This window comes from Coregonus clupeaformis, unplaced genomic scaffold (assembly GCF_020615455.1).
Source record: "Coregonus clupeaformis isolate EN_2021a unplaced genomic scaffold, ASM2061545v1 scaf0295, whole genome shotgun sequence".
NCBI lineage: Eukaryota > Metazoa > Chordata > Actinopteri > Salmoniformes > Salmonidae > Coregonus > Coregonus clupeaformis.
The window spans coordinates 418,748-434,733 of record NW_025533750.1 but is presented as its reverse complement, the minus strand read 5'-3'; the positions used below and the strand labels follow the sequence as shown (position 1 = coordinate 434,733).

Here is a 15,986-nt window from a genome sequence, read left to right as displayed (position 1 = left end):
GAGAGCTATGCTCCATACTGCACCAACCTTAGAGAGCTATGCTCCATACTGCACCAACCTTAGAGAGCTATGCTCCATACTGCACCAACCTTAGAGAGCTATGCTCCATACTGCACCAACTTAGAGAGCTATGCTCCATACTGCACCAACCTTAGAGAGCTATGCTCCATACTGCACCAACCTTAGAGAGCTATGCTCCATGCAGGTAGCCTAGCGGTTAAGAGCGATGGGCCAGTAACCGAAACGTTGCTGGTTCGAATCACCGAACCGGCAAGGTGGAATAACCAGCCGTTCTTCACTAGAGCAAGGCAGTTAACCCCCAACCGCTACTCCCAAGCCGCTGATGACGTGGACGTGGATTAAGGCAGCCCCCCCGCACCTCTCGGATTCAGAGGGGTTGGGTTAAATACGGCAGACAGGTGACTAATCAAATCAAATTGTATTTGTCACATGCGCCGAATACAACAGGTGTAGACCTTACAGTGAAATGCTTACTTACAAGTCCTTAACCAACAATGCAGTTTTTAGAAGAAGTGTTAAGTAAAAAATGGAGTACATTTATTTTTATTTTTTTATAAATAACAAATAATTAAAGAGCAGCAGTAAAATAACAGTAGGGAGGCTATATACAGGGGGTACCGGTACAGAGTCAATGGGAAATAACAGTAGGGAGGCTATATACAGGGGGTACCGGTACAGAGTCAATGGGAAATAACAGTAGGGAGGCTATATACAGGGGGTACCGGCACCGAGTCAATGTGCTGAGCACATGTTAGTTGAGGTAGTTGAGGTAATATGTACATGTAGGTCGGGAAGTTGGAGAATTTAGCATTAAAAAAAACCCTGTAACTGCCATTTCCTGAAACCTAGTCTTAAACGATATCAAACAATGTAGCCAGCACAGTAGTCTTGTGTTAGATCCTAAATGAAGTTGGTGGTCTCAATGACACTTTCACAATGATTATTCTAATTATTAGGTGTCTAGTGAAAACCTAAACTGGCTTCTTGCTCATGTTGTACGGGGAGACTACCATTCATTCAACATGCCTCGTTGTCATTGGTTACCTGACTATTATGACATCATTAGCAGCCTTCTGTTGACCTCCAGCTGTCTGAAGAGAACAGACCCACAACTGATTCATTAACAAAGGCCTGCTCATCTCCAACAGTCTGATATAACGCTCTGTGTAGGAAGGTATTGGGGGAACAGCTCTCTGCCATGTCGGTTTCCATCCAAGCACTGAACTCCTTGTAGCTCAGTTGGTAGAGCATGGTTGTGGGTTCGATTCCCACGGGGGGCCAGTATGAAAAATTTATGCACTCACTAACTGTAAGTCGCTCTGGATAAGAGCGTCTGCTAAATGACTAAAATGTAAATGCGCGCACGCCTAACACCGTTGGGGAGATCAAACTACAAAATAGTGGTTATGTGCTTGACTAACATAACATTTTGGAAAATGTATTTGGCAAACATTTGGTTCTCCATTTTCCCTACGCTTTTTCCTCACACATCAGAGGCATCAACAGACGAAGTGGAGAGCTGCCATCCAGCTGGAAGGAGGAACAGTGCTAGGACTATCGGGGGCGGGGCAGGCCGGAGCAGAGATTCTTACACCTAGCCCAAGCTCTCTGATTGGCTCAACTCCAACTTCAGACAGTTGAGTCAAAAACACCAATGTGTCAATTAGAAGCCTATTTTGTGTATTGTAAGGTAGTACTGAGGCCACAAGAGACAGACAGAATGTCTGTACTGAGGCCACAAGAGACACACAGAATGTCTGTACTGAGGCCACAAGAGACAGACTGTCTTTACTGAGGCCACAAGAGACAGACTGTCTGTACTGAGGCCACAAGAGACAGACTGTTTGTACTGAGGACACAAGAGACACACAGAATGTCTGTACTGAGGCCACAAGAGACAGACTGTCTGTACTGAGGCCACAAGAGACAGACTGTCTGTACTGAGGCCACAAGAGACAGACTGTCTGTACTGAGGCCACAAGAGACAAACTGACAGTCTGTACCGAGGACATGACACAGACTGTCTGTACCGAGGACACAAGAGACAGACTGACTGTACTGAGGACACGAGAGACAAACAGACTGTTTGTACTGAGGACACGAGAGACACACAGACTGTCTGTACTGAGGACACGAGAGACAGACTCTAGGTTTAACCTTAACAACAATAACACATCCCAAAAGTACACTAACCCTAGAGGTCAGATGAACTGATAGAAACATGCATCTATCAGCATAACAGTTGACTAAATAACATATTGGTGAGCTCTGACCCTCGTAAAACACTGTGTAGAGTGGTGTCTCCTGATCCTAACTCACCAGGGCAAAGCATTTCTGAGCCTGTGCCAGAGCAGAGTCAGGTCTGAGCAGGATGCACTCATCAAAGTCTCCCACAGCCTCCTCCACCTGGTCCAGAAGGATCTTCAACTGAAGGGGAAACAGGAAACGGTTCAGTCTGTTAGGGTAATGACATGTGACTTAATGTAACCTTCTGATAGCAACATAGACAAGAGTCCCAAATGGCACCCTTTTCTCTATTTACAGTGGCTTGTGAAAGTAATCACCCCCCTTGGCATTTTTCCTATTTTGTTGCCTTACAACCTGCAATAAAAATTTATTTTTGGGGGGTTTGTATCATTTGATTCACACAACATGCCTACCACTTTGAAGATGCAAAATATGTTTGTGTGAAACAAACAAGAAATAAGACAAAAAAACAGAAAACTTGCATAACTATTCACCCTCCTCCAAAGTCAATACTTTGTAGAGCCACCTTTTGCAGCAATTACAGCTGCAAGTCTCTTGGGGTATGTCTCTATAAGCTTGGCACATCTAGCCACTGGGATTTTGGCCCATTCTTCTCTGTAGCTCAGCTGGTAGAGCACGGCGCTTGTAACGCCAGGGTAGTGGGTTCGATCCCCGGGAACACCCATACGTAAAAATGTATGCGCACATGACTATAAGTCGCTTTGGATAAAAGCGTCTGCTAAATGGCATATTATTATTATTATTATTATTATTATTTAGGCAAACTGCTCCAGCTCCTTCAAGTTGGATGGGTTCCGCTGGTGTACAGCAATCTTTAAGTCATACCACAGATTCTCAATTGGATTGAGGTATGGGCTTTGACTAGGCCATTTCAAGACATTTAAATGTTTCCCCTTAAACCACTCGAGTGTTGCTTTAGCAGTATGCTTAGGGTCATTGTCCTGCTGGAAGGTGAACCTACGTCCCAGTCTCAAATCTCTGGAAGACTGAAACAGGTTTCCCTCAAGAATTTCCCTGTATTTAGCGCCATCCATCATTCCTTCAATTCTGACCAGTTTCCCAGTCCCTGCCGATGAAAAACATCCCCACAGCATGATGCTGCCACCACCATGCTTCACTGTGGTGATGGTGTTCTCGGGGTGATGAGAGGTGTTGGGTTTGCGCCAGACATAGCGTTTTCCTTGATGGCCAAAAAGCTCAATTTTAGTCTCATCTGACCAGAGTACCTTCTTCCATATGTTTGGGGAGTCTCCCACATGCCTTTTGACGAACACCAATCGTGTTTGCTTATTTTTTTCTTTAAGCAATAGCTTTTTTCTGGCCACTCTTCCGTAAAGCCCAGCTCTGTGGAGTGTACGGCTTAAAGTGGTCCTATGGACAGATACTCCCATCTCCGCTGTGGAGCTTTGCAGCTCCTTCAGGGTTATCTTTGGCCTCTTTGTTGCCTCTCTGATTAATGCCCTCCTTGCCTGGTCCATGAGTTTTGGTGGGCGGCCCTCTCTTGGCAGGTTTGTTGTGGTGCCATATTCTTTCAATTTTTTAATAATGGATTTAATGGTGCTCTGTGGGATGTTCAAAGTTTTGGATATTTTTTTATAACCCAACCCTGATCTGTACTTCTGCACAACTTTGTCCCTGACCTATTTGGAGAGCTCCTTGGTCTTCATGGTGCCGCTTGCTTGGTGGTGCCCCTTGCTTAGTGGTGTTGCAGACTCTGGGGCCTTTCAGAACAGTTGTATATATACTGAGATCATGTGACACTTAAATAAAGTCCACCTGTGTGCAATCTAACTAATTATGTGACTTCTGAAGGTAATTGGTTGCACCAGATCTTATTTAGGGGCTTCATAGTAAAGGGGTGAATACATATGCACGCACCACTTCTCTGTTATTTATTTTGTAGCATTTTTTGAAAAAAAATATTTTTTTCATTTCACTTCACCTATTTGGACTATTGGTGAGTCCATTACATGAAATCCAAATAAAAATCCATTTAAATTACAGGTTGGAATGCAACAAAATAGGAAAAACGCCAAGGGGGATGAATACCTTACAAGGCACTGTAGAGTGTCCTACTTTTAACCAGAGCCATGTGGGGTAGTACACCATGTAGGGAATAGGGAACCATTTGGGCACAGCCATAATGGATATTGATAGAGACATCCGTACCTGTCCCCGGTGGTGGTAGACGTCTGCGTTGCGCGTGTCGATCTCAGCGGCCATGTTGAAGTCCTGCGTTGACATCATAGGCTGCTGCTGCTGCATGTACATGCTGCCACGCTTGATCAGAGCATTGGCCCTCAGCTACAGGACAGAGACAGAGACAGGACAGAGACAGAGACAGGACAGAGACAGGACAGAGAAGATCTGTTATCACATACAGTACATCTACCTGGTATTACTGGAGCTGTTTAGGGTTGAATGGCAGGAACCCGGTTACCCAGATTTACCGCCCAAAACCACTCCTTTTTCCTGGGATAAATAACTGCAAGAAACAGGTAAATTACAATAAATGCTTTATCTGAACAGCTGGTTAAAATTATATGCAATGTCTAAATCTGTCTTCTCTACGGCCTCTGCATGATGAATCAACGCTCAGGGTGGGGACAGACAGCCCATCTCAGTATGGAGAGCAGTTCACTACCGTTCAAAAGTTTGGGGTCACTTAGACATGTCCGTGGAGGAGGCCGTAGGAGGGCAACAACCCAGATGCTGACCTTCTAGGCAGAGTTGCAAAGAAAAAGCCATATCTCAGACTGCCCATCTTAATCTTTTCATTTTATAGGCCAGTCTGAGATATGGCTTTTTCTTTGCAACTCTGCCTAGAAGGTCAGCATCCCGGAGTCGCCTCTTCACTGTTGACGTTGAGACTGGTGTTTTGCGGGTACTATTTAATTAAGCTGCCAGTTGAGGACCTGTGAGGCGTCTGTTTCTCAAACTAGTCACACCAGATACTGACTGGTTTTCTGATCCACGCCCCTACCTTTATTTTTAAGATACAGTGGGGGAAAAAAGTATTTAGTCAGCCACCAATTGTGCAAGTTCTCCCACTTAAAAAGATGAGAGAGGCCTGTAATTTTCATCATAGGTACACGTCAACTATGACAGACAAAATGAGAAAAAAAAAAATCCAGAAAATCACATTGTAGGATTTTTAATGAATTTATTTGCAAATTATGGTGGAAAATAAGTATTTGGTCAATAACAAAAGTTTCTCAATACCTTGTTATATACCCTTTGTTGGCAATGACACAGGTCAAACGTTTTCTGTAAGTCTTCACAAGGTTTTCACACACTGTTGCTGGTATTTTGGCCCATTCCTCCATGCAGATCTCCTCTAGAGCAGTGATGTTTAGGGGCTGTCGCTGGGCAACACAGACTTTCAACTCCCTCCAAAGATTTTCTATGGGGTTGAGATCTGGAGACTGGCTAGGCCACTCCAGGACCTTGAAATGTTTCTTACAAAGCCACTCCTTCGTTGCCCGGGCGGTGTGTTTGGGATCATTGTCATGCTGAAAGACCCAGCCACGTTTCATCTTCAATGCCCTTGCTGATGGAAGGAGGTTTTCACTCAAAATCTCACGATACATGGCCCCATTCATTCTTTCCTTTACACGGATCAGTCATCCTGGTCCCTTTGCAGAAAAACAGCCCCAAAGCATGATGTTTCCACCCCCATGCTTCACAGTAGGAATGGTGTTCTTTGGATGCAACTCAGCATTCTTTGTCCTCCAAACACGACGAGTTGAGTTTTTACCAAAATGTTCTATTTTGGTTTCATCTGACCATATGACATTCTCCCAATCCTCTTCTGGATCATCCAAATGCACTCTAGCAAACTTCAGACGGGCCTGGACACGTCTGGCACTGCAGGATTTGAGTCCCTGGCGGTGTAGTGTGTTACTGATGGTAGGCTTTGTTACTTTGGTCCCAGCTCTCTACAGGCCATTCACTAGGTCCCCCCGTGTGGTTCTGGGATTTTTGCTCACCGTTCTTGTGATCATTTCGACCCCACGGGGTGAGATCTTGCGTGGAGCCCCAGATCGAGGGAGATTATCAGTGGTCTTGTATGTCTTCCATTTCCTAATAATTGCTCCCACAGTTCGATTTCTTCAAACCAAGCTGCTTACCTATTGCAGATTCAGTCTTCCCAGCCTGGTGCAGGTCTACAATTTTGTTTCTGGTGTCCTTTGACAGCTCTTTGGTCTTGGCCATAGTGGAGTTTGGAGTGTGACTGTTTGAGGTTGTGGACAGGTGTCTTTTATACTGATAACAAGTTCAAACAGGTGCCATTAATACAGGTAACGAGTGGAGGACAGAGGAGCCTCTTAAAGAAGAAGTTACAGGTCTGTGAGAGCCAGAAATCTTGCTTGTTTGTAGGTGACCAAATACTTATTTTCCACCATAATTTGCAAATAAATTCATTAAAAATCCTACAATGGGATTTTCTGGATTTTTTTTCTTCTCATTTTGTCTGTCATAGTTGACGTGTACCTATGATGACAATTACAGGGCTCTCTCATCTTTTTAAGTGGGAGAACTTGCACAATTGGTGGCTGACTAAATACTTTTTTTCCCCACTGTATCTTTGACCGACAGATACATATCTGTATTCCAAGTCATGTGAAATTCATAGATTAGATCCTAATGAATTCATTTCAATTGACTGATTTCCTTATAAGAACTGTAACTCAGTAAAATCTTTGAAATTGTTGCATGTTGCGTTTATGTTTTTGTTCAGTGTAGTTATACTATTTTGATATTAAATACTGCACTGTTGGGTAGGGCTAGTATTTCTCTGTACTTGTGCATGTGACAAATAAAACTACCTTGACCTTGAAACACACTACCTTGACGTTGGCGTCCTCCATGTTAATGACCCGGTCCAGGTCTGGCTGGGCACCGGTGGCGTTGCCAATCAGGAGGTAGAAGGTTGCCCGTAGCAACAGGGCCTCAGCAGTGTACCGGCCCCCAGACTCCACCTCCTTAGTGCACTCACTGATAATCTTATCATAGTTCTCCTCCTCCATGTACTGCTTGGCCTTCAGGTAACCAGAACTACACACAGAGGGATAGGGTTAATGTACTGGTTGGCCTACAGGTAACCAGAACTACACACAGAGGGATAGGGTTAATGTACTGCTTGGCCTTCAGATAACCAGAACTACACACAGAGGGATAGGGTTAATGTACTGCTTGGCCTTCAGATAACCAGAACTACACACAGAGGGATAGGGTTAATGTACTGGTTGGCCTTCAGGTAACCAGAACTACACACAGAGGGATAGGGTTCATGTACTGCTTGGCCTTCAGGTAACCAGAACTACACACAGAGGGATAGGGTTAATGTACTGGTTGGCCTTCAGATAACCAGAACTACACACAGAGGGATAGGGTTAATGTACTGGTTGGCCTTCAGATAACCAGAACTACACACAGAGGGATAGGGTTAATGTACTGCTTGGCCTTCAGGTAACCAGAACTACACACAGAGGGATAGGGTTAATGTACTGGTTGGCCTTCAGGTAACCAGAACTACACACAGAGCTTTAGGGTTAATGTACTGGTTGGCCTTAAGATAACCAGAGCTACACACAGAGGGATAGGGTTAATGTACTGGTTGGCCTTAAGATAACCAGAGCTACACACAGAGGGATAGGGTTAATGTACTGGTTGGCCTTCAGGTAACCAGAGCTACACACAGAGGGATAGGGTTAATGTACTGGTTGGCCTTAAGATAACCAGAGCTACACACAGAGGGATAGGGTTAATGTACTGCTTGGCCTTCAGAAACCAGAACTACACACAGAGGGATAGGGTTAATGTGGGTCGGCCAGGTAACCAGAACTACACACAGAGGGATAGGGTTAATGTACTGGTCGGCCTTCAGATAACCAGGGCTATGGACATAGGGACAGGAGAGCAGGGGGACAGACGGACAGGAGAGCAGGGGGACAGGAGAGCAGGGGGACAGGAGAGCAGGGGGACAGAGGGGACAGGAGAGCAGGGGGACAGGAGAGCAGGGGGACAGGAGAGCAGGGGGGACAGAGGGACAGGAGAGCAGGGGGGACAGGAGAGCAGGGGGACAGGAGAGCAGGGGGCAGGAGAGCAGGGGGGACAGAGGGACAGGAGAGCAGGGGGACAGAGGGACAGGAGAGCAGGGGGACAGGAGAGCAGGGGGACAGGAGAGCAGGGGGACAGGAGAGCAGGGGGACAGGAGAGCAGGGGGACAGGAGAGCAGGGGAGACAGGAGAGCAGGGGGACAGGAGAGCAGGGGGACAGGAGAGCAGGGGGACAGGAGAGCAGGGGGACAGGAGAGCAGGGGGACAGGAGAGCAGGGGGACAGGAGAGCAGGGGGGACAGGAGAGCAGGGGGACAGGAGAGCAGGGGGACAGGAGAGCAGGGGGGACAGGAGAGCAGGGGGACAGAGGGACAGGAGAGCAGGGGGACAGGAGAGCAGGGGGACAGGAGAGCAGGGGGACAGGAGAGCAGGGGGACAGGAGAGCAGGGGGACAGAGGGACAGGAGAGCAGGGGGGACAGGAGAGCAGGGGGACAGGAGAGCAGGGGGACAGAGGGACAGGAGAGCAGGGGGACAGGAGAGCAGGGGACAGGAGAGCAGGGGGACAGAGGGACAGGAGAGCAGGGGGACAGGAGAGCAGGGGGACAGGAGAGCAGGGGGGACAGGAGAGCAGGGGGACAGAGGGACAGGAGAGCAGGGGGACAGGAGAGCAGGGGGACAGGAGAGCAGGGGGACAGGGGGACAGGAGAGCAGGGGGACAGGAGAGCAGGGGGACAGGAGAGCAGGGGGACAGGAGAGCAGGGGGACAGAGGGGACAGGAGAGCAGGGGGACAGGAGATCAGGGGGACAGAGGGACAGGAGAGCAGGGGGACAGGAGAGCAGGGGGACAGGAGAGCAGGGGGGACAGAGGGACAGGAGAGCAGGGGGACAGGAGAGCAGGGGGACAGGAGAGCAGGGGGACAGGAGAGCAGGGGGACAGGAGAGCAGGGGGACAGGAGAGCAGGGGACAGGAGAGCAGGGGGACAGGAGAGCAGGGGGACAGGAGAGCAGGGGGGACAGGAGAGCAGGGGGACAGGAGAGCAGGGGGACAGGAGAGCAGGGGGACAGGAGAGCAGGGGGGACAGGAGAGCAGGGGGACAGGAGAGCAGGGGGGACAGAGGGACAGGAGAGCAGGGGGACAGGAGAGCAGGGGGACAGGGCAGAGGGACAGGAGAGCAGGGGACAGGAGAGCAGGGGGACAGGAGAGCAGGGGGACAGGAGAGCAGGGGGACAGAGAGCAGGGGGACAGGAGAGCAGGGGGGACAGGAGAGCAGGGGGACAGGAGAGCAGGGGGCAGGAGGCAGGGGGACAGAGGGACAGGAGAGCAGGGGGACAGGAGAGCAGGGGGACAGAGGGACAGGAGAGCAGGGGGACAGGAGAGCAGGGGGACAGAGGGGACAGGAGAGCAGGGGGACAGGAGAGCAGGGGACAGGAGAGCAGGGGGACAGGAGAGCAGGGGGACAGGAGAGCAGGGGGACAGGAGAGCAGGGGGACAGGAGAGCAGGGGGACAGGAGAGCAGGGGACAGGAGAGCAGGGGGACAGGAGAGCAGGGGACAGGAGAGCAGGGGGACAGGAGAGCAGGGGACAGGAGAGCAGGGGGACAGGAGAGCAGGGGGACAGGAGAGCAGGGGGACAGGAGAGCAGGGGGACAGGAGACAGGGGGACAGGAGAGCAGGGGGACAGGAGAGCAGGGGGACAGGAGAGCAGGGGGACAGGAGAGCAGGGGGACAGGAGAGCAGGGGGACAGGAGAGCAGGGGGACAGGAGAGCAGGGGGACAGAGGGACAGGAGAGCAGGGGGACAGGAGAGCAGGGGGACAGGAGAGCAGGGGGACAGGAGAGCAGGGGGACAGGAGAGCAGGGGACAGGAGAGCAGGGGGACAGGAGAGCAGGGGGACAGGAGAGCAGGGGACAGGAGAGCAGGGGGACAGAGGGACAGGAGAGCAGGGGGACAGGAGAGCAGGGGACAGGAGAGCAGGGGGACAGGAGAGCAGGGGGACAGAGAGCAGGGGGACAGGAGAGCAGGGGGACAGGAGAGCAGGGGGACAGGAGAGCAGGGGGACAGGAGAGCAGGGGGACAGGAGAGCAGGGGGACAGAGGGACAGGAGAGCAGGGGGACAGGAGAGCAGGGGGACAGGAGAGCAGGGGGCGAGACAGGGGGACAGGAGAGCAGGGGGACAGGAGAGCAGGGGGACAGGAGAGCAGGGGGACAGGAGAGCAGGGGGACAGGAGAGCAGGGGGACAGAGGGACAGGAGAGCAGGGGGACAGGAGAGCAGGGGGACAGGAGAGCAGGGGGACAGGAGAGCAGGGGGACAGGAGAGCAGGGGGACAGGAGAGCAGGGGGACAGGAGAGCAGGGGGACAGGAGAGCAGGGGACAGAGGGACAGGAGAGCAGGGGGACAGGAGAGCAGGGGGACAGGAGAGCAGGGGGACAGGAGAGCAGGGGGACAGGAGAGCAGGGGACAGGAGAGCAGGGGACAGGAGAGCAGGGGGACAGGAGAGCAGGGGGACAGGAGAGCAGGGGGACAGGAGAGCAGGGGAACAGAGGGACAGGAGAGCAGGGGGACAGGAGAGCAGGGGGACAGGAGAGCAGGGGGACAGGAGAGCAGGGGGACAGGAGAGCAGGGGGACAGGAGAGCAGGGGGACAGGAGAGCAGGGGGACAGGAGAGCAGGGGGGACAGGAGAGCAGGGGGACAGGAGAGCAGGGGGACAGGAGAGCAGGGGGACAGGAGAGCAGGGGGACAGGAGAGCAGGGGGACAGGAGAGCAGGGGGACAGGAGAGCAGGGGGGACAGAGGGACAGGAGAGCAGGGGGACAGGAGAGCAGGGGGGACAGAGGGAGAGCAGGGGGACAGGAGAGCAGGGGGACAGGAGAGCAGGGGGACAGAGGGAGAGCAGGGGGACAGGAGAGCAGGGGACAGAGGGAGAGCAGGGGGACAGGAGAGCAGGGGACAGAGGGAGAGCAGGGGGACAGGAGAGCAGGGGGACAGGAGAGCAGGGGGACAGGAGAGCAGGGGGACAGGAGAGCAGGGGGACAGGAGAGCAGGGGGACAGGAGAGCAGGGGGACAGGAGAGCAGGGGGACAGGAGAGCAGGGGGACAGAGAGATATGGGCTACATATTAGGCTCTTTCAAAATGTATCTTTCCTCAATTCCTAGTATCCTCTGTTCTCGCCTTCTTCTCAAACCCCATTGGACAAGAAGGCCTGAGGGGAGGTTCTGTGGACCTTCTCCTCCAATACGGTTGAGAAGCAGCCGAGCAGATAGAGATTGACCCTAGTAGTTAGGCTGGCAGATAGAGATTGACCCTAGTAGTTAGGCTGGCAGATAGAGATTGACCCTAGTAGTTAGGCTGGCAGATAGAGATTGACCCTAGTAGTTAGGCTGGCAGATAGAGATTGACCCTAGTAGTTAGGCTGGCAGATAGAGATTGACCCTAGTAGTTAGGCTGGCAGATAGAGATTGAGCCCTAGTAGTTAGGCTGGCAGATAGAGATTGACCCTAGTAGTTAGGCTGGCAGATAGAGATTGAGCCTAGTAGTTAGGCTGGCAGATAGAGATTGAGCCCTAGTAGTTAGGCTGGCAGATAGAGATTGAGCCCTAGTAGTTAGGCTGGCAGATAGAGATTGAGCCCTAGTAGTTAGGCTGGCAGATAGAGATTGAGCCCTAGTAGTTAGGCTGGCAGATAGAGATTGAGCCCTAGTAGTTAGGCTGGCAGATATAGATTGACCCTAGTAGTTAGGCTGGCAGATAGAGATTGAGCCCTAGTAGTTAGGCTGGCAGATAGAGATTGACCCTAGTAGTTAGGCTGGCAGATAGAGATTGACCCTAGTAGTTAGGCTGGCAGATAGAGATTGACCCTAATAGTTAGGCTGGCAGATAGAGATTGAGCCTAGTAGTTAGGCTGGCAGATAGAGATTGACCCTAGTAGTTAGGCTGGCAGATAGAGATTGAGCCTAGTAGTTAGGCTGGCAGATAGAGATTGACCCTAGTAGTTAGGCTGGCAGATAGAGATTGAGCCTAGTAGTTAGGCTGGCAGATAGAGATTGACCCTAGTAGTTAGGCTGACCTTTCCATCCAAAGCCAACATACAGAAAGTGACATCACACAGTGACTTCTGACCTTTCTGTGACCTCTGCGGCCTCTCCCTCGTTGTCCTTGTCCTCGTCCTTCTTCTCGCCCTTCTGGAGAGGCTGGCTGATTATGTCATCGGTGAAGGAGCTGAAGTAGGACTTGATGAACTGAGGAGAAGGCATCAGGGGGTCACGGTTCTGGAGAGAGAAGAGAGAGGGAGAGATGGAAATAGAGCGAGAAGAGGGAGGGTGAGACTTGTACTGGTTTTACAAAGTATTTACGGTATTTTGCATTTTAAAAAATGAATAGGGGAATGTTTATATGACCCCCTTACAAACAGGCCCATCTTTTATACCTCCAGTGGGCCTGCCGGGGATGAGTGGTAGTAGTAGTATGCAGATGTGGTTGGGTGTCTATTTTAATAATATAATAATAATAATAATAATAATAATAATATGCCATTTAGCAGACGCTTTTATCCAAAGCGACTTACAGTCATGCGTGCATACATTATTCGTTTTTTGTGTATGGGTGGTCCCGGGGATCGAACCCACTACCTTGGCGTTACAAGCGCCGTGCTCTACCAGCTGAGCTACAGAGGACCAGCTACCAGCTGAGCTACAGAGGATCTCAATGGATTAATAAATCCATTGAGAATATACACCATCAAAAACAAATCCATTATTAATTCATTTAGGCAAGAAATATTATAAAGACTAATAAAATGTATTTTCAAAAGACTAGAACATAATATTTTGAGTTGAATAAGGCCTATGTTAGGGTCTATGCAGCCATTGCTGCACCATCCAAATGAAATCAATAGTTAGTTATTTTGTTCATTAAACAGACAGGACACACCTACCCGATCAGTCAACACACATATTTTATAGTAAGAATATAACAGACTATAACAGAATAAAATATAACAAATATTATTTCCACACAACTTGTGTCACGGGAACGTGTGGAACCGCTGTCATGTACAGTGAGGGAAAAAAGTATTTGATCCCCTGCTGATTTTGTATGTTTGCCCACTGACAAAGAAATGATCAGTCTATAATTTTAATGGTAGGTTTATTTGAACAGTGAGAGACAGAATAACAACAACAAAAATCCAGAAAAACGCATGTGAAAAATGTTATGAATTGATTTGCAGTTTAATGAGGGAAATAAGTATTTGACCCCCTCTGCAAAACATGACTTAGTACTTGGTGGCAAAACCAGACATTTCTTGTAGTTGGCCACCAGGTTTGCCCACATCTCAGGAGGGATTTTGTCACAGTCCTCTTTGCAGATCTTCTCCAAGTCATTAAGGTTTCGAGCCTGACGTTTGGCAACTCGAACCTTCAGCTCCCTCCACAGATTTTCTATGGGATTAAGGTCTGGAGACTGGCTAGGCCACTCCAGGACCGTAATGTGCTTCTTCTTGAGCCACTCCTTTGTTGCCTTGGCCGTGTGTTTTGGGTCATTGTCATGCTGGACTACCCATCCACAACCCATTTTCAATGCCCTGGCTGAGGGAAGGAGGTTCTCACCCAAGATTTGACGGTACATGGCCCAGTCCATCGTCCCTTGATGCGGTGAAGTTGTCCTGTCCCCTTAAAAGAAAAACACCCCTAAAGCATGTTTCCACCTCCATGTTTGACGGTGGGGATGGTGTTCTTGGGGTCATAGGCAACATTCCTCCTCCTCCAAACACGGCGAGTTGAGTTGATGTCAAAGAGCTCCATTTTGGTCTCATCTGACCACAACACTTTCACCCAGTTCTCCTCTGAATCATTCAGATATTCATTGGCAAACTTCAGACGGGCCTGTATATGTGCTTTCTTGAGCAGGGGGACCTTGTGGGCGCTGCAGGATTTCAGTCCTTCACGGCGTAGTGTGTTATCAATTGTTTTCTTGGTGACTATGGTCCCAGCTGCCTTGAGATCATTGACAAGATCCTCCCGTGTAGTTCTGGGCTGATTCCTCACCGTTCTCATGATCATTGCAACTCCACCAGGTGAGATCTTGCATGGAGCCCCAGGCCGAGGGAGATTGACAGTTATTTTGTGTTTCTTCCATTGGCGAATAATCGCACCAACTGTTGTCACCTTCTCACCAAGCTGCTTGGCGATGGTCTTGTAGCCCATTTCAGCCTTGTGTAGGTCTACAATCTTGTCCCTGACATCCTTGGAGAGCTCTTTGGTCTTGGCCATGGTGGAGAGTTTGGAATCTGATTGATTGATTGCTTCTGTGTACAGGTGTCTTTTATACAGGTAACAAACTGAGATTAGGAGCACTCCCTTTAAGAGTGTGCTCCTAATCTCAGCTCGTTACCTGTATAAAAGACACCTGCGAGCCAGAAATCTTTCTGATTGAGAGGGGGTCAAATACTTATTTCCCTCATTAAAATGCAAATCAATTAATAACATTTTTGACATGCGTTTTTCTGGATTTTGTTGTTGTTATTCTGTCTCTCACTGTTCAAATAAACCTACCATTAAAATTATAGACTGATCATGTCTTTGTCAGTGGGCAAATGTACAAAATCAGCAGGGGATCAAATACTTTTTTCCCTCACTGTAAAAAAAGATATATTTTAAAACCGAGCCCAAGCCCACGTTTCATCTCTTTCCTACCCTCCCTCCGCTTTGTTAGGGAACAGGCGTAGGGTCTTACCTTCATCATGATACAAATAGAAAATAATATTAATCCTATTTTCAAAAGCATGTCTCGTTCATATTTCCCAACCTCTGTGGGTTTCTGGAGTTGCCTTTACGCGATCTAGCAAAACTGATAGAATGTAGCCCAAATCAAATGGAGGTCTATCATGCTAAATGTTTCTGATCAGTACTAAATCAGCTATTCCACCTCCACTTATTTGCCCAGCCAGAAACCAATGAACCAAATAGCCTATACAGACGGAGATTCAGTGAAGCAAAATCACATTGATTAAGACAAGTCAAGAGGCTTCACTTGATAAAAAAAGAATCCACTTGATAAACTACGTAACATGCTAGCAAACTGTTCTGATCGTGTTGCTAATAAATGAGCCAACTAAACAAGATGATCATTGGCAACACTCACCCCAGCTAACCTTTCCACAGCCTAATTGTAGCCAAACCAATATCCAAAATGGAGATTCAGAAACGAGTCCCCACGCTTGTCTCAAAGCAGCGCTATGGCGCTGTCCCAATCAAAACAGTGCTGAAATTATCTTCCTGCAGTCATCATGCCAATTGCACGCTCCCTCAAAACTTGAGACATCAGTGGCATTGTGTTGTGTGACAAAACTGCACATTTTAGAGTGGCCTTTTATTGTCCCCAGCACAAGGTGCGCTTGTGTAACAATCATGTTTGGTATCCGACCGCAAGGCACTACAGAGGGTAGTGTGTATGGCCCATTACATCACTGGGGCCAAGCTTCCTGCCATCCAGGACCTCTATACCAGGCGGTGTCAGAGGAAGGCCCTAAAAATTGTCAAAGACTCCAGCCACCCTAGTCATAGACTGTTCTCTCTGCTACAGCACGGCAAGTGGTACATTGGTGCAAAGCTTGACAGTGGTAATGCACCAACATTCAA

The 15,986-nt window shown here is 49.2% G+C and overlaps 1 protein-coding gene across 1 annotated transcript in view; it reads right to left on the bottom strand.

Annotated features, from left to right (window-relative positions):
• LOC121534200 (mitochondrial import receptor subunit TOM70) overlaps positions 1-15,986 on the bottom strand; it is a 59,243-nt gene that overhangs the window by 23,699 nt on the left and 19,558 nt on the right. Inside the window, exons 5-8 of the mRNA XM_041840761.2 lie at positions 12,469-12,617; positions 7,140-7,347; positions 4,459-4,593; positions 2,341-2,448 (exon numbers count right to left, since the gene is read on the bottom strand). Of these exons, the coding sequence (XP_041696695.1) occupies positions 2,341-2,448; positions 4,459-4,593; positions 7,140-7,347; positions 12,469-12,617 (600 nt within the window). The remainder of the gene's footprint in view (positions 1-2,340; positions 2,449-4,458; positions 4,594-7,139; positions 7,348-12,468; positions 12,618-15,986) is intronic.